This window comes from Diprion similis, chromosome 6 (assembly GCF_021155765.1).
Source record: "Diprion similis isolate iyDipSimi1 chromosome 6, iyDipSimi1.1, whole genome shotgun sequence".
NCBI lineage: Eukaryota > Metazoa > Arthropoda > Insecta > Hymenoptera > Diprionidae > Diprion > Diprion similis.
Window position 1 is genome coordinate 5250818 of NC_060110.1, and position 23883 is coordinate 5274700.

Consider the following 23883-nt stretch of genomic DNA (forward strand, 5'->3'; position numbering starts at 1 on the left):
AAACAATAAATTGGCCACAGTTCAACTGATTGTTATATGATAAATGATAAGAATCGGAAAGAAAACTTTCTGGATGTACATGCACGACGGTAATTAGACGGACAGCAGTTTTCTTGAAGTAAAGATTAGGTGAGAATTAGTTCTAAGTATGTTGAAGTTACATTCATTAGCGTTCTTTGAAATTGTTGAGTACGACAGTCTCGGTAATTTTTTCCTAAAAAAAAGTGTTGTCAATATTATTATTAACTTCACGATGATAAATGCGATAGGTTTTTTTTTCCATGTATAGATATTATAATCTCTCTAGAAACTTCGCATTTATTTGACGATGATTACGAAGGATCATATCTCATAATAAGTATCAGAGGGTCGAATCGAACGAATAAATCCTCTGAATCAGTTAACCATTATAGATTGAGAGACGTAATTGAATACCCATCGTATAATTGGCCAAGTTTGCACTCAATTTCTACATACAAACAACCGTAAACGACGATTCAATCGAAGCGTTTTAATCAGCAGTGATAACCGATATAATATTGCCTAATGTAAGTATATACAGCTATAGGTAACGATCAAGTGCTTATTCGACTTGGTATTTGATAGCAATACTATGCCAACGGGGCGCGTCTGGAAGACAATATAACATACATACGTAATCACGTAATACAGAGTACATAATACATGTCATAGAGTCTGTGTCAATATGACCGGCACAACGATCGAAGAACATGTCACGGCATAGGGGAAAGAAAGCCTCGCGCATACCTGAGCACGTGTGTTTGCGGTGTCGAGACGTGAAGGAAAAGGCGAAGAAGAATATAGAATAAGGAAGAGAGTAAGATAGAAAAAAAAAAGAATGAAAAAGAAAAAAAAGTCCCTAGGTATTCACACATACCAACGAACCGTCCTTATGGGATGCATTCTCGCCTCCTCTTCCTTGGTCAAAGACAGGTAAGACATCCTGGTCATAGTACGAAGACGCAGGCGTCTATCCGTGGAGTGTGTGTGTGTGTGTGTGTGTGTGTGTGTGTAGAATGTAGAAAAAAAATTCTGCAGGTATCAGCTTATCGTTGGGTACAACAAACTTTTACTTCCACGATCTCACTTTTATGTCTAATTCATCCCCACTTGATTCGCTACACACTTCTGAAAGGAAACCCTCTTTCAACATTGCATCGCGTTCACCGATAATCACAAAAATTTCCACCGAGTGCAGGGTTATCCGGCCTCATTTTCGTACCCGGGACGCGCCGAACGAAAGAACAAATGAATTCACGCCTGAGCGCGTGACAGCATTCGGCGATTACGAGCGCGACGACCGCTCAGCGCTCGAACCGAAACGCGAATGTCGCGCATGGCGACTAAGTAACGCCGCTCGAGAAGCGCCGCGGGGATCCGATTTGGCTGAACCAATACGGCTCGGAGTGATGAGTTTCCTTATCTGGGTATCGCGCGATTCGGGGATTCCCTCCCCGCGAGAAAGTTTTTCCGATCACATAGAGACGTGGGGCGATTCCTTCGCCACCATTTTTTGTCCCTGCTCACCGTTGCGTTTCAAAATTTCGAACGGTTCGAACAGCCTCCGAATAAACCGACGCGGAAGAGACGGAAAAAGACCGTCGCGTGCGCGAACTATACCCATGTAGGAAATATTTTACAGCAAGGGAACAGGCATATTTCGGCAGCTGTTACACCATCCCCGAATCACACCCTAAGCACCCCTGGGACTCGAAATAGGGAGACAGTGGGCCGCCGTCACGTTATAGTTGCCTGCAGTAACTCTGTTTCGACACAGAAAACTTCTGTCCACACTAATCGATACTATATTCTGACATTTAAAGTCCTTTTTCATCATTACTTATTTTTTTTCTCTTTCGTCTTTCCACGCTCTCAAATTACAATCAGTTAGTAATCAGTAGAAGTAACTATTTTTATTTTTCTTCTTTTTTTAATTAGAAAATATTTGTTTCAGAGTTTTTTTTTTTTATCTTTTCACAGGCTCTGAAGACATAAATATTTTTGTGGCGTGTTGATGGCAACCGAGTGACTGACAATAAGCTATCAGAAAAGACTTATTCTTAGTTGGGGCAGGTGCAGTGCGTGGAACCTCGGAACCCTCGAGACGCGCAGCCCGGCTGCCGGTTAACGAAGAACTAACTGCCGATGTGCAGCGGCAGTTCTTTTACCGCCAGGGGCTCTCGCTTGTTGACGATTCATTCTCTGCGCCGGGTTTTCGAAACCTTCGATGGATTTCGGCGGCAGGTAGACGTACTGATACAGGGTGTCCACCAAAAGACAGACGATGAGAGGAATTTTTTTATTGTGATTACTGTGCAGTCCTTAAAGTATTATCTTTCTCTAATACCGGTCCTAGGTACAAAGTGGAAATGAATTTTGTGGTTGTAAGAAAGATATCTAGTATGTTTTACTATTTTTCTTGATTACAAGGACATTGGGGAGATATTTCCTTGTAACTATAATTTCATACTTCTGCACCGATAAATTAATGTTAAGGTAAAAATGGAGTAAACTAAACGGACGGATGCAGTGATTGCATAACTGGAAAACGTAGTCAAAATCAAACGAACTGAATCACAGTTTTGAGCTTACTGCGGCAGGGGCTGTGAGAGAATTTTGATACATGGACCGTAGGAGCGTAGCGTGCAAGACTGCGGAATGGCAGGACTCGAGATCAAATCCTCAGCGTGTCGATGAGGATCTGATTGCGAGCGATAACTCGCAAAAATTGTAAGACGGGATACGTCGGTCAAACGCGGATTCGGCAAGCTCAGATCTGAACTGAAATACTATATTTTGTCACTAGTGGGGAAAGTAAGTGATTTTGGATGAGTATGAAGTTCCCAGCGTAAGCCGCAGCATAAGCCAAGGCGGGTGCTGCAATCACACGAGTCAAATATCACCCATCCGTACGTGTCACGTACGCTATTTTTTCAACAGTCGTGAAGGAAAGTTCTATTGGAGAAGCACCGAAGGTGCCATTGATAACACTTAAAATTGGGGCTTGGTACATACGTTCAATGACACAATGCGTAAGATTAAGTTGTTTAAAAGTACGCATGCGCCAAAGAAAGCCGTAGTTTGCAAAGGTAGTTTTACCGCACTCTTTGGAAATGAGGAACTTTACGCACGCTTTACAGGTTTTGAAAAACGAATTTTCCAAGCAAGTTTTGTACAAAATTTAATAATATTTGTATGAAAATTGTTTTATTTCTACCGAATGACATTTTTTTCGCTATTCGAGTACGACTTCTTTTACCGTTGTACGATGGAGAAGAAAAATGTACTAAAAGTAAATATATAATTAAATTGTACAATATCAGTTTTCAGCGTGAAATTCTTTGAGAATTTAGGATTCACCAGGTGGTATGGACACCCTGTCAGACGTATTCCAAAAGTATTAGAAACATGGGTATACAGGACACCGCGGTCCAGACGGCGTTCCTGTTCAAGATACGATTGGGAAGCCGTGAGACTGCGCCTGTCGGCGAATGTGTCTGTGTCCAGACAGCATACAGCATGCCAGACTTGAAATTCAAGAATAGCGGCGCAACCTGCGCCATTTCTGGTTGAATCGAGACCTGGAGTAAATTGTTATATTCTGTTTAGCCCTGCTGATTATAATAAACCGATGCCTGGAGCTTCATTCACCAAATAGATTTAGTGGGGTGTATGCAGCGATTTAGTTGAATCTACCAAAGCGTATTTAATATTTTGATAATAGCATGAAAAAATGATTATTTCATTAAATCGACTAAATTAAAATCGAGATTTCGTATTTATAAGTATATTTTATTTAATTAAATTTTCTTGCAATAAAACATTGTGCTCCCATGAAAAAAATTTTTCACATACTGGGTCTACAAATTGATTTTTTGAAAAAAGTAAGAAGTTTTATAATTTTTTATTTCAACTGGGTCTCAGGGTGCCCCTTAATTCGAATCGCTCCGTGAGTGGAAACGACTCTGCTTGCGCCGCGTGTATAATAAAAGGGCCCAAATTGGCGAAGAAGCAGAATTCTTCACGGTCATTCGTCGGCTCGAAATTACGAGCGACGGTATGGTATGTCCGTCCATATACTGCCCGTGCTTTCCAATTACCTTACACGTGTGGTTATGTCGTTAAAAAGGCGCGGGCGGTTCAACTTCAAATTCTTAAGGATAAGTCGTGAGAAAGATCACATCAGCAAAGTGTAAAAGAACCAAGAAAACGCAATTCAGAAATTCAGGCACCAAACCTTTATTTCTATAGTATATGAATTACAGCATTCGGTGCTCGATTCGGTGCTAATTTTCGCCAATAATTGAAGGACTATATCAATGTTGCATTCGTGAAAATTGATAATGTATTACATGTATTGGAAATACCCATCGCTTTAGCAACAGATTAGAAGTTCCATAAGAATTAATCGGATACATCGTCTCTAACCAACAATTGGAGAAGGAGAAAAAATGGAAATCCAAGATAACAACAATTCGAGAAAAGGTTTCATGATTCGAACCTTGAAAGTGATCAGGTTATCTAGAGCTTCATTAGACGGTTTTTTACTCCTATTTATAAACATTCGTTTCAACAATCCAACCGACTCGTTTTCAAATGAAAATCCCTACCATTGGAGGTAGAATGTTTACGTATCCGTACAGATATGCACTTGTTATTTTTTTTATTTTTATTTTTTTGTTTGTTATTTTACCAACGAGATAATTGGCTTTGAAGAGAACACTTGCTACGGTACCTTAAATAAAATACAGTCGACTCTCTCAATAGGGTCGGCTATGGGGTTGTAGGGGAGGATGTTTCTAAGAATTAGCCTACCCCCACCAACGAGAACGATGTTTTTCGATTTTCTTTCAACATTTCACTTTTTTTTTCCGGCCCGATTGTGAGGATATCTGACAAAATTGCGGCTGCGCTTTGCTCAACTGGAGTAGTGGGGGAAGCTGCTGAGCTCTCTTGTGGGGAAGCAGCTTTATTGCGAGAGTCGACTGTACATTGAATAAAATATGCGTTATATAACATGTAAACATGTAGGTAAATAATTGTTTCTTTAGTGTGTCTATCTTGTAGTTTTCTACAGTGCAAGGCTAGCGAAACACTTCGTAGTGAAGAAGGATGATTCGCACCTATCGCATATTTAGAGATAGATTATCTTGAATTGTAATTTGCAAATTTATCTACGATTACTATATTTCTAATAACTATATTTCTAACTGAACTTGTCAAATATTACAATTCCGTTAATTTTTACCCAAAAACGATGTCAATATACACTGAGAAAAAATTTGTTGCTTTTACGAATAAATGTATTTAGAAATTCTCCCTGATTTTTTTTTATTCAATCAATAATTTGTTTTATCCGAATAAGATCTATTACACTCAGAGAAAAACTCCATGTGATAATTTATTTAACGTATACGAGAAGATTTTATTTTATTTGATAGGAATTTATTTCAAACCTATACATATTTTTAGAGTAAGCGAATTTTTTTTTTTCTAAAGAAAGAAAAGTAAGTGACAGTTACATTTTATGATTAGTATTACTAATTACATCTTAAATCATACTAAAAATTATAGTTTCTCAGGCAATATTATAGTTTAACATACTATAAAAATATTTATCCTAACAATAAAATGTGACTGTCCCTTCAACCTGCAACTACATTTTTTAGGGGGTGTTTGTATTCCAATACGAAGATCTTTTTTCTCGGTGTAGAATTAACTAAATTTACTAAAATCAATGGAATGATTATTTGATTCAATTTTTCATTTCAAACAAGTAAATATTGGCTAATTCTCAAAATATATACCTACTTGATTCAAATAGAAAAAATTCAGTTTGAAATTATTTCACTTACAGTACTCGATATACTGCAGGTGACGTGGAGTGGGGCTAAGATTATGGAGTTTTGTAATTGAGCTGAAATATTAAATAACCATCGCATTGATTGCAATGTAACCGGATATCAGAACGGGCGAAGCATGCAGGAATTCTTAGCAGGTTGTTCGACACAGTAGGTACAGTAGCTTCTGATTGAAACGCAGTATTGAAAAAAAAAAATTAAAAAATAATCAAACAGAAGATGAAGAGAAAACGTAAGACAGAAATTATGGAAGATAAAAGACATTTTCAGATAGACGTTTGTGTAGGTGTACGTATGTACATATGTGATCAATTCTTTTTGTCGAACGAGCTGTCGGAGTTAACGGCTTTCAATGATTTTGATAACGAGAAGTTCAAAAGCTGGCTCGTAGTCCGCCTAAACCTGCTTGTTGGATAATCGTTCGTAGGTGTTAAATGTCAAAGGCAAATATTTTTCATGGAGCTAGTATCGGACTTATTTCACTACCCATACTATCTATACTTCATACACCATCGTCCCAAGATATTACGAATACTGCACAAAGTGTTATAATATTTCGAGTAATGGATGAATGAGAGAGAAAATTGCCTACATAGGTACATCTATTAATTATTTGTATGTTACCCAAATACCGAGAACGTCTCGTGCCAATTCGTTCGAGATGCTTCGTTACATTTGGAAACTAGTAAAATTTACGTAACAAGTGTGTTTTACATCGATTTTCAACGTTTACAGCAATTAAAACATATTGAAAATGAAATAAACAAAAAATGGAAAAAACAAAAGAAAAAAAAATACACACACACACACACAATTAAATTATAAACTATACTTTAATGGTTTGGAGAATTTTTAGCAGACGACGAATGGTTAGTTATGCATACATGAAACTACTACCTCGTTAATTCCTATACCTACTCGATTTAATAAGTTGTATTTTGGGTCCCCTGTACCACCAATTCACGTCTCTTTGCCAAGGTGAACTTTAACGTGGGTGTCACGATGTGTAAAGATAATATTCGAGAAATGATTACCACCATCGTGTCCGCTAATTGATTAGATCACGAGGTAACAATAATATTAGTAATAGAATTAAGCGTATTCCTGATAACGTAACGATTCCAGGAACGTAATAACTAAATCGTCACTGTCATTTGTTACAATGACTTTAGATTATAAAAATTTTCTTTTCAACATCGGCAATATCACCAATACGATATACTGAACACTGAAATATTCTCACATACTTAGTCCACTAAGAAAAAAAACTTTTGTCACGAATTAAAAATCACATTCTTATTTTTTGCCGACATTTAGGAAAAACTTTTTTGTCAAATGTACATGGATAAATCGTTTAGTACAGCTTCAACAACAGCAATTGTAGATCAATTAATTGTTCTGGCTATAAACCACTCTATTAGTTCGATGAAATGAAATAGTATAATTTGAAAATAATTGTATCTTCACATAAACTGTCAGTCATTTATAGAAATTCTAGTACGAATTACTATTGTTTTTTTATTATGTTCACTTGTACTATACGTATACCATTGTCATAAATATTGCGATACCTTGTGTTTTTGGTGCAACAATAAACTGATGTTAGGTTCTTACTTCGCTAAAAAAAATTTTAGTCAACTAAACAAACAGATTTAACATTGCAAACCCTTGCAGAAGATATATATATATATATAAGATTGACGAGAAATAATTAGGTAAACTAAATAGCTACTTGTATGCCATTTTTTTATAATTTGAACAATATTTGAAGCGTCGTTGTAACAATAACTGTGTTTCACTTTAATTTTTTAATGTCACTAAAACAACCGAAACTTTTCTCATTGTCAGTGAACGTACCCGAGATAATAGAGCATGGACATGTTCTCCTCCTTGCAGATGACCATTTTGGTAAAGTTATGTGCCACTTCCGGTTAATCCTTCCGGAGCAAGGTGCTACCACAACAGACCGTATTGACGTACTAATCATTCGCAAGTAACTGATGCTTCAAAGTCGATCACCGTGTGGCGTTGATGTGCCAGGTAGAAGGCAGATAGAATTCTCTTTTACGAACTGGCGAGCTCGTCAGCCTTCGACGTTACAACTGTTACTGAGGGGACAGATTTTTTGCTCAAAGAAAAATAGCCTCTTCCGGGTCGAATTTTGCACGTGCTGGTTCCAAATATTAAACGATGGCCGGGAAAATGATAAAATGATAAACTATCGACATTTGTTTACATATTTCGGGAACGGATAAAAACGTAATTTCATCTTTGGCCGAAACAGGAAATCGCATTAGCGACACTGAGGTACGTACCTAGTAATGATGCTGTAATAGCGGATCTGCAAAATATATTCGCAGTACAGCGAGAATAAAAAAAGTAGCGTAATTTCATTATTTAGTCTGACTACGGCCCTGAGTTAAAACTCAAATTCGTCATCCGACGGCGGGATGGGCTCGCACGTCTTTTATTTCTATGAAGTATGACAAGCTGATACTATGACTAGATTCCGATTGGAGTACGTGTTATTTATTTTCATTTGCTGATCGAACGACGATAATTTTCAGCGATTTTCGTGTCGATGCTGACAATGAGATTTTGTTTTAGCAATTAAAAATGGATAATCCCGTATCGAGTGTTTGATTGCAATCATAAAAGTTTCGTAACATTTACAGTCGAAATGACAACCGCGTATAAAGCATGATCATCGAATGACTCTTTGTATAGAAGATTTTACGCGAGTATAAGAAAGACTAACTATAATTAGTTGAATTTGACGTGGCAGGAGATAAAGCAAAGATTTTCAAACATGGGTATGTACAAAAGTCGCGTGGTTGAGACGTCTTTCGACAGATATTCTTATCTCGTCCATTGACTTGACAAAAAAGTCTTTTACTTATCTTTTTTTTTCTCAGTATAATATCCTGGCTGGAATCTGTAGCTTGTGCAAATCTTTTTTTTTGCGTGACGGTAATTATAGTGACGACGTAATCACTACTCGCTAATAACTCAGAGTCGCAGTGTGAGTCTTTGATGCGAACGTTCGACAGTATAGACTCGTTGTAAATTTTTTTTTTCTTGACAAATGGATCTGATTTTTTATCCTATTGTTAAACAGTGTTGATACCCAAAATTATTTTTCCAAAAACTGCTTGGAGAGTCCAATTTTCGGAGTTTATGGAGCATACGTGAAATGCCCCATTTCAAAACGGTGCGGTAAAACGAGGTTGGCGCATGCGCAGAGCTGAAGTGTTCGATTTTACACACTAAAAATCAAATCAAACTTTGCTTCGAAAATAGCGTGTGTCATACGTGTGGATTGGCGATATCTGACTCGTGTGATTACAACGCTCGTCTTGGCTTATTGGGCTAGTCATTTAAGCAAAAAAAGACTGGGTTTTTTAGATTATTGTTGATAGGAAACAAATTGTACCGTAATTTGAAGCATGGTTCGTAAATGAAGAAGAATATGTTTATAACTACCAAGTAGGGAAAGTAATTGTTGATTTTTTTTTTGTTTTTCGCTTCTAAAATGAAAACTGTGTAAGTAATTGTGGTGCTCTTACAAGAAAGTTGCAGAAAATTGCAACACCTTCAAAGTGAATCGTCAATCGAGTCGATTGACTCATTTTTCACCGAGTAAATCCGGAAAACCGCTGCAAATGGCGATTTTTTTAAAAATTCGTGACCCGGGTGTTTTTGGGTTTATGACATCGGACTTTTCGGAGAATGTAGTTAACATCATGTAGAATATGCGTGCATTACTAGATTCTGACGTCTGACTCCTAGGAGTTGAAAGTGGTTGTTTCTGTACTCAGCGCATGCGCAGTTGCAAACAAATCTGACATTACGCGACTCTAACCTCAATTTCGAGCTTCGAAGATAAACGCGTAATATACACTTGTTATGTAAAGAATCGTCTCTTCGCTTCGCGTATTTGCAATTGTGCTGCTCACCTACGACTCATATTGCAAACTTACTCTCGGCCCGAAAAGATTTAGTTGTTACACATTTCAGGATTTGTAAAAAAAAAGAAAAAATAAATCTAATTCATAAAAATGCATAATTTACGAGAAAAATAAAGAATGGTAATATAATAAGTAACAAAGAAAATTGGGCGGCGACGACGACATGCAATGCATTGTGGTCTTTACGGGTTTACAAGTTTCTTCATCATCTTATACAATTTCTGAAATCGAGACGGAATATGTCTGATTGTGGAAAGAAGGGGAGGTCATGCTTAGTTGGGTATGAAAGTGAAACGAAGCGTTTCATTATCTCGCTATCGCCAGTCCGCCTCTGATTTTCTTTTATTTTACAACTTTGATCACACCACGATCACATTCATTTGATTTCGTATTATCTTTTTTAATTCATTAAGATCAGGATTTTCTATTTTTATCCTAGCTCGTCAAACAGACGGTGTAAACATATTTTACTAAGAAAAGGTAAAAAGATGAACAAGACAAAAGTATAGAAATGAACCTGAACGATAAGTAAATTTTTTGAGTGCTCTCAAAGCGTAAAACTTCCAGATCTTTCAGAGTTTGTCTGCAAAAACCGTGAATAAATCCACTGTAATTTTGTTGCACTAAAAACGATTGACTTGTTTTGATTTCTTATTTTACATCGACAATCGAGAAAGTCAGAATAACGTTGAAGACTTCGAAGATAGAAGAACTACTTCTGATCAATCAAGCTTGATTACATTTTCTAGGTCTCACTAACATTGACTTACGTGTTCAAACAGATATGCAAGTCTAATTTTTGGTTAAAGTTTACTATTTTTTGCATCAAAAGAAATGACCAATTCACATGAACCCCTTGAGCAGTAAGGAATGCTAAACTTCTTTTCAGGCACCATGAAGTTGTAGAGTTTATTTATTTTTTATTCCATGGGAGGAAATAACGGAATTTGCAAAAAAACTTGTATTGAACTTTGGAATTTTATATAACTCGTCCACGCATTAGTGTACTGATAAGACCAGAACGTTTTTTTTTAGGGGATTGAACGATCTACAAAAAAGGTCTGTTGTCATTTTTTGATAAATCTACTCTTTCAAAAGTTATTTAAGGTCATTAAATAGCTTACCGCGGAAGTTCCCATGAAAGGAAAATTAATCAGCCTTCAGCCAAATGGCGTAAGTCATACCCATTTTTGTCCGCCGCAATACTGCCAAAAAGGCGTCACCCACAATAATAAAAAAAAGAAAGTTACGTCAAAAATGAATAATGTGATTATTATCTCACCACATGTCGTGTGTGACATCGCCATTTCCCGGATCTGGTGACCTGATTGTTACGCAGGGTATGAAAAACACAAACCTAAGTGCGTAAAAGTCAACGTATTGTCAATTAATGAAAAAATTTACAGAATGAATAAATTGAATGGTTTACCACATTAAGAGTTGTAGATTTATCTAATTATAATAAAATGTACTATCGGAAAATATTTACTGAAAACTTTGAGTTTTGATTTAAAAGCATTTTTGCAACCCTGCAGAAATATTTCAAGACATGTGTAAGACTGTAAGATTAGAAAAATGTTTCCAAAATCGTGTGTGCTCTGTACGTGGTTGATCATCCTAAAAAATCGGGTGGGGGTCAAAATTTAAAAGAGTCGATATTTCGAATGGCCGATATATCGAAATTTCACACATGCGAAAATAAAATAATGAAAGATGAATGATTTGAAATCCTAATTTTTGAGAACGTCACTGATTAGTAGTCATTCTAGGCAAAGACACTTTCGAAAATCAAGATTTCGAAAAATTCATCTCTCGTTACTTTATCGGATTATTTTTCGTAAAAAAAAAAGACTTCAACTGTTACAATTATGTCTTGCTGTAAGTTATTGGTTGATATAATACGATATTTAGTAATCTCAAAGTATTGCAGACACCTAGCTCACACTAACATCTCTTTGTTGGTTGGAAATACGTTGACTCCAATGCATTTAATTTTGTATTCTTCATACCATAACAATTAGTCCGCACCAATCTGGAAAACAGTGACGTCACACATACGTAGTACGAAATCATCACGTTATTTATTTTTGAGGATTATACCCTTCAGGCAGGAAGCAGGTGATCGAAATCCAGAAAAATTCGACCAGCTATTTGTAAAAAGGCCATAACACTTGCTTTTTCAGGGGAAAAATAACTAAAACATTCCAACGCATTTTTATTTGACGCAGAAATAAAGAAATAGCATGAATTCTACGAATTCACTATTCGAATCCGTGCCATTTCTTTATTTCTGCGTCAAATGTAAATGTGTTGGGAGTGTTCTTTGTTCAGAATTGCGTATAGAAAGGGTCTCTGAAGCCATTTTTCGCGTTGAGATACGTGGATTCAGATATTTAGAGATACACACGTAAACGTCGAAATCGACCAGGGCACCCCCTCAACCCTCGATGTATTAACCTAAAATTTTGGTGAACAAAGTTTCACCCCTATATGTAACGTGCGACTTTACTCCGTTCAAGTCCACATGCGAGACGAGTAATAACATATAACGTTTGCCCATAAGCACGTATGTGAATAAAAATTTGTACAATAAACAGGAATAGCGTTTATCGCGAGCACAACGAGACCAGACAGCTCGTTCAGGTCTAGAAACGTCACGAAGCGTGCAACAGATTTTGCCGCAGTGTAACATAACCTCGAATTAGATAAATGATTACAAAATCATGCGAATACCGAATAAAATTTCGTGCGTATCTTACTTGTATTCACCGTGTTGTGGCAGCGGATTCCGAAAACGCATTGCGCGGCAGTGAGTTAGTTATTAAACACCAGAAGTTTGGACGAGTTTTGACGATCTCCAACGCAACAACGGACACGATTAAACATTGACCACAAAAATAAATACGACGGGGGTAAACACTCCGGGTTGCGCAAGTAAATATTCCAAGTAATAAAACGAGCTAATCGATGCCCGAGCTACAAATATCCACTTTGGTTATGTCAACCGCGTACTTACCGATCGGCAGTAGGATAGCGGTTATAAACGTTTACTGTAGAGGAGGATCTTTGACGTAGGCCAGAATCGCAGAGGGTCCCAAATACATTTATAGCAAAAGAAAAATCACATCGTTGAGGAAAAATATGTATAAACTGGAGAAAAATTGTTTAATAGAGAGCAGTGATTTGTCATCGATGAATATATATATATATATACATATATATTGCATACGTACGATTTAGAATTAAAAATAAATTCACGTGCTACAAGAGAAAGATTTTTCCACGCGTCACCGACGATCGCGATGCTCGACACTTCGTCTTTTCGACTTTGCCGGACCAAAAGACTGTGATACCGATTTCTTTCAACGATCGTTTGATTCAGTTTGTCCTCGGAATCTGAGCCGCAAAAAGACCGCTAAACATAATAGATATCGTTTCATTGGCTACCGCCATTGACGCGTGCGGAGTTCGATCGATTTTCGCTTTTTACGAGCCTCGGAGATGGCATTGACTGTCAAGTTTATTCGAATCAAAGCGGCGGGCACAAAAAGTATAGCATACGTTTCCTGTTTTTACATAATTCTGACGTATTCATTTGATTAACAGCCTGCGTGCGATTTTACGTACAGTAATGTTCATTAATAGATTCTCAATGACTCACTATTGTTATGGAACAAAAACTGGAACGATTTTCTATTTTAAGCAAATTTTATTTTAGACACGCAAGTGACAGGCACGGAAACAAAATGATACCTTGATCATAGACAAAAAAAACTTCCATAGAAAGAAAGCTTGTTTCAGTTTTGATTCCAAATAAATAGTAAGGCACGTATTAAAGAACATTACTTGCGATACGCACAGCCATAGACATCTACGTTGAGAAAAAAAGAATTGAAGCAAATACCTGTCCTTCTTTATCGGCCGAGCACCATCCGCTTTTTTCAAACGTGGCATAGGTAATATCGGTGTTCATGTGGACAAAAATGTTGCAGATGGTTATTCATTTTATTCAAATTGCAAAACAGATCGCAAAGTCTAGAATGATTTTGACATCGTTATTTTGACCCAAAAGAAATTTTTACAAGCTCGTTGTTCGAGAAAATCGACTCGGCTTGTCTCTAGAAAAATATCTCCACTCTGACGTAGTAATTACAAACAGAAAGAAGGATTTTACGAAACAAGCTATTTCGGCGCAGAGAAGCATCATCAGCCAGCTGATCAACTCGAAAAGGGATTAGACCATTACAAATTGTGTTGTCAAATGAAACTCAATTTACTTAAATCACAGTAGCTTGCATGCTGGAGAAAATTTAACAAAGAATAATTTGTTTTTCAGTATTTGTAATGTGTATACTGTATACGCGTAAATAGTTAAAATAAAACGAATGCATCATTTGTGACGATCCCTGTGTCCAAGTAAGCACCGAAGTATGTTAGGTTGCCAGTTGTCTGTTCTGTCGATCCCGTGCAGTAAACCAGCGGTGTAAAAATGTAGACCGCCGCATAAAAGAGCACAACATACAATGTGTAGTAATGATGCACTCTATCAGATAGATCATCAAACACGAGAAAAGTCAACAATTTTGTGGTTTGCGTTATCAACTTCGTATTATATACTCCAACATACAGCGACGTTTGTTTGCAGATGCAAGTACGCAGAATTATCGTCTTCAAACTTCCCCAACTTTTCCGTTTACTTTGGGACGCACGAGCTTCCGAACAATTGCAATAAGCATTTCAAAATGATTGTCTTCTTCAGTCTTCAAGGCTTTGAGGGTTTCGTGGATTTTCATGAATTTCAAAAAAATTCGAAAAACAATTATTCCCGTATTTCGCAGAATTTCAGAACATTTCATGCGATTTCATGAACTAAAAGAGTTTACTGGACTACAATGATTTCATAGGAATTCATCCAATTTTCTGAGATTCGTATTTGGAAATTTCATTGAACTGCAGAGAATTATGATTCAGTCTCGTGTTGTGCTTACAATTAAATGTCATTATACTGGAAGGATTCTGTGAACGTGAACGATGTGAACGACGATTCGCCAGTAAATAGGCAACCCATCTAATATTTGGGTTAATTGCTGCGTGTAAGATGCAACTTCGGTTGCCTATCTGCCGGCGGAGCGTCTTTCGCATCGTCTTCACGGAACCCCCCCGGTATGGCAATTTCGAATTACAACTACTGCAGACTTTACTTGCCGGGAAGGTTATACATAATACAATTAAGTTTTAATGGCAATACCAACGGCTTTTAACATATGACATGCAAGAAAAAAAAAAAAATTACCACTCACCGCGTAGCATAATTCTTCGGTCAAATATGTCAAACACTAACTGGTCAATACTTCAACGTAGGCCTTTGAAGCCTTGTCGCGAATCTGGACTAACTGCCTTAGCAAACTTCAAAATAGTTTTTATCCTTTCCGAACATACAGTTTCAAGGTTCGAGGATGGCTGATAACTGATGTGCGGATGGGTGTTCGTTATCATTCGGAAATGTTCGTGGCGATTTGCCTGCTACTCGACCAATCAGTATAACAACTAAAATACCCGAGGGACGAGCTCCGATTCATGATATTAATTGAGCCAATTCTCAGCTGTACCGATTATCGTCAATGGGCTACGAGAAAACTAAGTGACAAGTGTAGGATTATTCAGATCTTATTACTTTAGAGGTCGGAAAATACGATGTCGTTATATGCAGACGCTGCAGCAAGCGATGGCAGTTTAAACTCTCGTATAGGCAGACTTTCAATTGGTTGCGTGTGCAGATTTGGTAGACGTATATGTAAGTTACGCAATTGGACAGATACACGACACACTTTCCAACGAACCCTACTACATGAGTAACTCCACCTGCCTAATGAAAATGTTAATAAAGAGAATCACTAGCAGACGATGCAAAGACTTCACTATGGAGATCATAATCATCCTGCAGCAGGAAAACACTAGAGCATTGGATTGCCATTCTCGTCCATAGGCATTGCCCGGGGTGTGAATGTCTTGAATTTCCGTCAACTGCAGGAATTGCAAGTACCATTTGTGTGAGTTGCACACCGTACTGCAGTATGACGCACTTCAGTCACGGCCACAGATTCAGCCGACCATAAATAGCCCGGATTACGACCTTTGGGTTGAAAATTTCATCTGGTACCTCACATGCCGCAGGGATAATAGCTAGCACAAAGTCCAGGACACACGTGCCCGCACCCACTGCCCTGCTGCTAACTACAGGTTGCATTTTTCAAATACCAGCACATTGGTGAAGTATCACACATGTGGTGAACAGCTGGTTGCAATCTTACGCGTTGTAAATCTATGCAAATGCACCGATACATGAAGGAGAATAATTTCTAGCTCACTACCAGATTCGATCCAAATCATTCAGTCTGACGCTTAGTTTCACTGACCTAGTTTATTGAATTTCAGTAAAACTTGACTTCGTTGTTCAGTGGTACGCATTAGCGTGCAAACAGTTTTTGGTGAAAATCAACGTTCTTGTGTTCTTATGTAAAAAAATTCACGCTCGATTGATTCATCAGTCGACATTCTTATATTTTACAGTAGAGTTTCGGTGGAAAATAAGATACAGCGTCGGATTGACCTAAATTTAAATTCTACGGTATTCCGCCTCATTGAATGTCAATTGAATAGTGGGCCTCTAATATGTTCCAGTGGGTTTCAGAAATTTTTTAGTATTACTTAAAATCCGTTGGTATTATCTTGAAACTTCTGTAACATGTGTGCATAATTATGTATTTTAAAGCATTATGAAAATACTTTGGAATTTTTGGAACTTTTTACTGAAATATCATCACAACTAATGTAATGTATAAACGAAAAATTTGCATGACGGGTGACTTGTCTGTTGAAACGTGTTTAAATTATTCTTTAGTCTTTCAGAAACATGTCAAATCTCTTGGATTTGTGAGATCAATCCATCGGTAGAATCAAAAAAGCATTCACATTTAACCCCAAATTCTCGATACCATCAAATAACTGGTGATATGCATCTTACCCATTCGTTACACCAAACCTACAATTAACCATTACCAATTGAGATCATGGTAAGACGAAAAAGAACAAGGCTTGCACACGATCTCAGTTATTTGAGGTTTCAAATTACCAACGCGGCATGTTTGTAAGAATATTTAACACACCTGCCACAGAAGAGAATCCACGTAGATTACGCGAAACGAGATATTACAAGTAATTGGAAAAGAATGACAGATTTCTTTTACAGAACCTGCGACGAACATTTGCTGCTCGCGTCGCGCAACATACTTGAGCATTTTAAGTGTCCTTTTGTGTTAGTGTCGTGCTGACGCAATTGACGAGATTACAGCCACAAATTTCGGACTACTATTTTATATTTTCTAGAATTTCCTTGCAAGTGACATACGGTAATGATCAATATATTATGCTTATGGTGCGGGATAGAGAAGCACAGAGTAAGTATAAGAGGAATACGTAAATGCAGATACAGAACCATGTCAAGCATTGGAATGCGGTGTAAAAATTTGTTTAAGTTTTAAAATGGACGATATCTGCCTCGTTACGTGCTTTCAATTTTCAACGCCAAATTATCGGTTTTCCGAAGTAACCTGCAGAGTACCTCTGTGATTTTTCCGTATGAGAATGAGGAATTGGTGCTGATTAGACAGGTGATTTAGTGGGTGCAGAGGGGTCTGCTATCTGATCCAGACTCAGGCTGAGTCGACTCACCGCTCGTGATGCTTGTTCTTCTTCTTGTTCGCGAAGATCCAGGTACGAATCCCGAGCCTCTTGCCACTCGTATCCTTCTTGGGGCGGCCGAAATTGTGGCGCCCATGTCCCGAAGATCGTGACCGGGAGAACATCTTCTTTTCCCCGCTTTCGTCTTCAGCTATTTATTTTTAGTTTCGGTCTTTTTTTATTATTTCGTTAACGTCTCTTTACTTTTTCACCTCGGTTTTCACTTTGGACTGCACTTTTTAAAACCGCGTTATATTGACTTAGTAGCCTTCTACCTGAAAGAGGGTTCAGAAATAATACTTTTCAACGTGATGTTATGGTATACATGCCTCAGAGGGATATGGTTTAACTTAATATTTACAACAACTAGTATTGCATCGTATATACTGAAAACCATTCGGCCGAAATACTTTAAAGGACATCTCGAACAGTTCATCTTTAAAGATGAGACATTAGGACAGTTACCTTGCACGGTGGTTATGTGGTAGCCTGTACAGTTAGTTCCAGAAGATGAACTGACAGTTCGAATATTAGATACAACTTTCACCAGAGAGTGAATCCACAGAGAGTGATTAGAACTATGATAGCACAAAAATGAAACTCGGTACAAGCCTGTCCAAACCACACTTTTCACGACTGTAGTATACCCAATCGATTTGAAATTGTTACCACGTGATTATATTTAACCTCACGGTAAGTCAAGCCGGCGTTTGGGCAAGCTTGGAAAAGATGAAACACTGCATCGACAACGATCCGAAACAACGAATGGGTCGACGACTAGGCAATCATGATCGAATGTACATACATAGTACACGGCTTACAAACGACTGTCACCGTTCCAACTGATTGTCAGGGACGAGCCAACGAATGGGAACCGTTCCTCGGACTGGTTTTGACCTCCCATGAACTCCGGTACCTTCCATACCTTCTGGGTATTGCCGATGTTCCCTCTCGCTTCCGAGTTCTGCGATGGTAACGGTAGTTTCGCCTTACTTTATTGTGATTGGGCATTTTTGCCCTACGGACTTGGTACTCGCAGGCGTTAGAATAAAGGCATGATCATCGCCTGATCATAGTGCCATCAATCCAAACGTGAATTGCGGGGATTGTCGGTGAGGGGGAGTGGAAGAAGAAACTCAGCCCGAAGGTTGTACATCACGCGAGGAAAATAAAATGAGATAGAGAGAGTGAAAAAAGGTGTGACAAGCACCGGGCAGGAATTTTTGTTTGACGCTTTCCGATGTTTAGTTTTATTTAATCTTTTATAGCAACGGTATACAAGCTGCATGGGACCATAAAACTGATAACGGATAACAAACGTATAGCGACCCCTATAAATTCCTGACTCAAAATTTATTGCTTGATGGTAATTCGTCAGACGAAATTACTCTTTGTTTTTGGGTAAAGATGGCGGAAGTCGTTTTTTTAAAAGTATTTTGTGCCACGTAATTTACGATTTCACTCTATATATAAGGTTCAGATGAGCTTTATCTGGATTATACCTTTGTCTAATAATGAATTATACCGCGTTTTAGGCGCTCTTGGACTCTTGAGGTAGCGCTTTTTATTCTGATTCCGCGACTTACGCTTGAGTGAAGTTCTACGTGCCATGAAATGATGCACGCCGTAAATCTCGGATTAGTTGAAGCTGGCCGTTGCTCTCCAAGGGTTAATTCGGAGTCACGGACTGGCAAGTCAAAACAAGTTTATTGAAACCAATCTTCACAGTGTGAAAGAAGTACGTAACGAATTGAAGACAGAATTTTTTATACATCAATTTTTGTAGGTATATCCATACGAGCATCTTTGTGAATTTCCTAGTAGTATGAAATTGTTTAGGTGGTGTGTAAAGTAATGGATATTTGAGAAACTTGTCAACGAAGATTTTGTACATTTTTGGAAAGTGGACAAAATGCCTTTTGTCAATAAAAAATTAGAATTACCGATTGCGCGGAAATGACGAGATAAAATTTCAACCCAAACATGATCCATTGCGTTCAATTTTTATCGTCGAAGCATATTACCTTTGGAATGAATTCGAGTAAATACGCAAGAAAAATTTTCTCGTATACGAGAGCCTGCTCGCATCAGTCCGCCGAGCACGTCTTCGTCGTCCAGCAGTGCAAGTATGCCGATGAGAAACAATTGTTTGGGTAAGCAGATACCTCGCTTTGGACGTGTTCAAATGTCAATGCGCGAGTCATACACAAGCTGTAGCTACGGTTCTGCGAATTTTCAAACAAGCTGTCGAGTCGTTCTAACTGTGAAAGTTCTCCAAGTGGGTATTAATATTACCAGAAAGAATCCTCAACTCGATTTAACTTGGCAATATTCAATCCAAATAAAGCTTACTCGAATCCTAATGCCGATGGTGCAATTCATGAGGAATTACATGCCAAAATGATTGTCAAGTGATTCCATTTGTTTCAAGTGCACCTAACTTGGATCAAATGAACATGATTTTGGACCAAGTAAAATGTACCTTCCTCGGATTTGTGGGTCAAATTAAGAGAAAATGAAACGATTACATGGCAGAAGAATTCTACTGCAGCCTGGTTGATATATTTTGGAAAGTTGATAGTAAATCATGTATATTCTACACGTACTGCAGTCGTTTTATTAACGGATAAAACTGTGAATGGTCATTACATACCGCGTCCGATAACGGTAATTTGAATGACTGGTATCGAAATCACGATCGTGCATCAGCATTGCATTCGAAGCGTTAAAATACCGGTTTTGCAGAACTCATCGGGTGAATAGCCATCAGCTTGAAACAGGCATGGGGAATATATTCTTAATGGATTAAATCAACGTTTATTAATAAATTTGATAGGCGTAGCAGTTTTTTTTAAATTTATTATCTAATACATTATTCATGAAGTTGTCAATTTCTGAAGTCAGTACGCGTAACCTACCATACAATAACATCGTTCGAATGGTCACGTCACAGAGTATCCAAATTTATCTGATTACGTAATCCCAAAGCAATTGTAAATCGGATCGTCATGTTAATCTGAAACGATCTGGTCACGTCCACACATGAATACAACAGCCCACGAAAACCATGTAATTCCGATTCAAATATTTTACAGATTTTTGACACGAATAACAAAAAAGGACAAAGACTGGCATTTCAACTGTGTCTCATATTGTCAAAAGTATGGCCTTTTATAGAAATCGCATATTTTCGAACATTGTACAATGGTAATTGGGAAATGAAGCGTTTAAAGTTGTAAAAACTCTTTTTCCGTTTACCGTGCCTCGCCCAACAGGATGGACATCAAATATGTCTAGATAATATAGATGGCGGCAGCAGGATTCTTCGAAGATCCCGTCATCGGATTGACATTTTATCCACATGAATTATGAACCATCGTCATTGCGAATCGTAAGATTATAATTAAAAAAAGATCCTTACGGGTCAAATCAGTATATTATTCACTGACTTGTTACTTGCAATAAATCGATGAATCTATACAGAAAAAAATGTTCAAAATTATCTACACAGGTACTGCAATTGTTTAATTCTCGATGAACTTTCGACATTGTTTATACAAGCCATTGATTCCCAACAAAATCGATACTAATTTATACAACACCGGCTAATCAAGCTACTCCAACAGTCTAAAGGCACATGGGCGACATTGTCAGGAAAGGACCATTGGGACACCACCTGGTAGGTCACCAGTATCACTGAACACAGCCTGATTTGATACAAAGATTTGAAAAAACTTCAAGAAACCTGATGCGATACAGCTCGATTGGACACGAGCGACATTAGACATCGTACACCGAATAAACTTCGATGGAGCGAGAAATTGAATACACATTAAAGCACTCGATTCAAACCTAATTAACTTTGTCAGATGTGAAAAAGCACCAACGTAGACGAGTAGCAGGTAGAACCATGCAGGGATTAAACTTACTCTGTGGATTTTTCAAGGGTAGTATGTTTGAATCCCGATTTTGCACATAATAATATGAACTTGCAGTTGAACGATATGATTACTGTGAAACAGGTAAGAACAATTCGTATTCATTTATGTTTGGATCACCATAGAAAAGATCGTCTTTGTTTGGTAACAGATTCATTACAAAACCAAATCAAATAGTCGATGTTTTTGTCGATTCGTCAATCAAGATAAAGAACGCAGAAGAGTTTAGCGATTTTCAACTAGATTGATGTAAGTCACTGGTGGGATAACGACATTCTAAGACTGGCGTCCTAACCTGCAAACAACACCGCGGACACGTCGTAGATAGAACCGCAGCGATTGCTAGTTGGATTGCGCTAACGTCGACAGTTTATACGCCAATATTGCACATAAAATCGCGAACTTGAAGTGTGGAACAACATCATTACTGAGAAACAGCGAGGTAAAAAGTTACATTTAAATAAAAATGTCGAATGCGCGTCACGCGATCATCGCGTCAACAGCTCGGAGGTCTCACTGTGCGGCCCACAATTATTCCGGATGGATTTTACCAGCCGTTGCTTTCAGCTCGATATTAAACGAGTCAAGCGGTTGGTGAAGCATTCTGGGTAGGCGTTATGCTCTCGGTCCGATGGTGGTTTGATTGCATCACTTGCGAGAAACTCAGGCACATCTAATGATGAAATGATATAGACACACAGGCATGCTCCTTGTCATCGGAGAGCTGTTGCAGCTAACAGGGAAGAAGCTAGAGAGAGAAAGAGAGAAAGAGAGCGGATTATAAAGCTGGTAGAGAATGCGGCCGAGTGAGAATTGAACCAGACACTCGACTGCCGAGGTCTCGACGCTGCTGCTGCTGCTGCTGCACAGATTGTCTTTGGAAACATTCGGTGATCGTTCACCAAGATGCCAAATCCGACTGCGGTTCATTAAGTTCATTACACAAATATTGACGAAAGAAAATTCGGGGTGGCCACCAGTCTGGAAAACTGCTCGAAAACTGAGAATTGTCAAGAAATTTCATACTTGCTGTAGTATTTAAACTTGATATTCATACATTTTTCGCGCTCACTTGACTATGGATATTTGTTCTTTCAACACCTGCTTGGCAAGTTCGATTTTCGAAGCCTGTGGAGCGTATGTGCGTAAAATAGCATATTTCCGAAGAGTTCGGTAAAACGACGTTGGCGCATGCGCACAACAGAAGTGCTTGATTTCTTGCACTAGTTTACGCTCTGTATCATTGAGCGTAAGTTACTCAAGTTGAAGTTTAAGCGCTGTCGGTGGTATCTTCCTTGCTTTTCAAATCATACTTTGCTTTACAGGTGTAGAAAAAAAAATAGCGTGCGTCACACGTGTAGAAGGACGATATCTGACTCGTGCGATTACAACGCTCGGCTTGGCTCATGCTGTGTTCACACTAGTCTCCTGCCTTTGCAGCAATCGTATTCGTGTCAACGCAGCACTCGCCTCTGCGGCTCACGCTGCAAACTTCACACTCGTTGGAAATCGCCCACTTTCCGCACCTGTAACACATCATGCTATTATAAATAAAGTTGATCATGATTTTACTAACAATATAAATATGTCCACCTAAGACCTAAGTTTCATATGCTTTTATAACTATTATACGTCCTTACAACGATGATCTGTATTTTATGAACAAAATAATTATTTCTATCGTTTATAAAAATACAGAAAAACTGACTTAAAGTCTGATATGTCGAAGCAAAAAGTCAGGGACAAAGTGTCATTTCAGGGAGTTTTCGAAACCATATTGTACAGATGGCGAGGCGGTAAACGGTGAGAGTTTCGCAGAAAGGATCGTCTGACTGCCTCCAGGTCTCGCAGGGAAAAGCCAGCCATGGTTGTGATTGTAATACCAGAACTGCAGAGCGAGCAAACAGTAAACATGCACCGATCGGTTACAAGGAACATGGACGATCATTCGGTGGGAGACGATCGTGTTTATCCGAGTAATAATGATTGTGGATGATGATTCCGAGGCGGGAGAATTGGCTTGAGTGTCCCTCGTGGCGATACAGGTACGTTTCGCAATGCTGCAACTCAACCTGAAGCAACTAGTGCTGCAGCCTCGCCAGACCACAACGACAAGTAAAAATGCATCGCGATCTTGTAGCTCTGCAAGCTCGATATCTCATCATGTCAGAAATCTGCCAAGTTGTTAAATGCCTTGATGAAATGAAATTCGGCCCCTGCATGGTAAAAATTCACGTTCACAGTGCAGGTTCATGTTACTCTGCGTCAGCTGATCGCCTTCGATGTCGTCGGCTTGCAGGCGGTGCAAGTTAGGAATCTTGGAAAGCCGCAAGCCGAGTTTCACAGTTTTGTGTT

At 38.4% G+C, this 23883-nt stretch overlaps 1 protein-coding gene across 9 annotated transcripts in view; it reads right to left on the minus strand.

The window, feature by feature from the left end:
* LOC124407265 overlaps positions 1–23883 on the minus strand; it is a 40172-nt gene that overhangs the window by 8854 nt on the left and 7435 nt on the right. The window contains exons 1-2 of one of the 9 annotated variants that reach the window (XM_046883240.1): positions 20244–20345; positions 17582–17865 (exon numbers count right to left, since the gene is read on the minus strand). The exons of 1 other annotated variant lie outside the window; for it this stretch is intronic. In XM_046883240.1, the coding sequence (XP_046739196.1) occupies positions 17582–17715 (134 nt within the window). In that variant the 5' untranslated portion in view covers positions 17716–17865; positions 20244–20345. Of the gene's footprint in view, positions 1–898; positions 1043–7739; positions 7894–12609; positions 12755–17581; positions 17866–18055; positions 18095–18506; positions 18775–20243; positions 20346–23883 lie in introns of those variants that run through there. 7 more of the 9 variants (XM_046883238.1, XM_046883241.1, XM_046883239.1 and 4 more) reach the window with 7 other exon arrangements.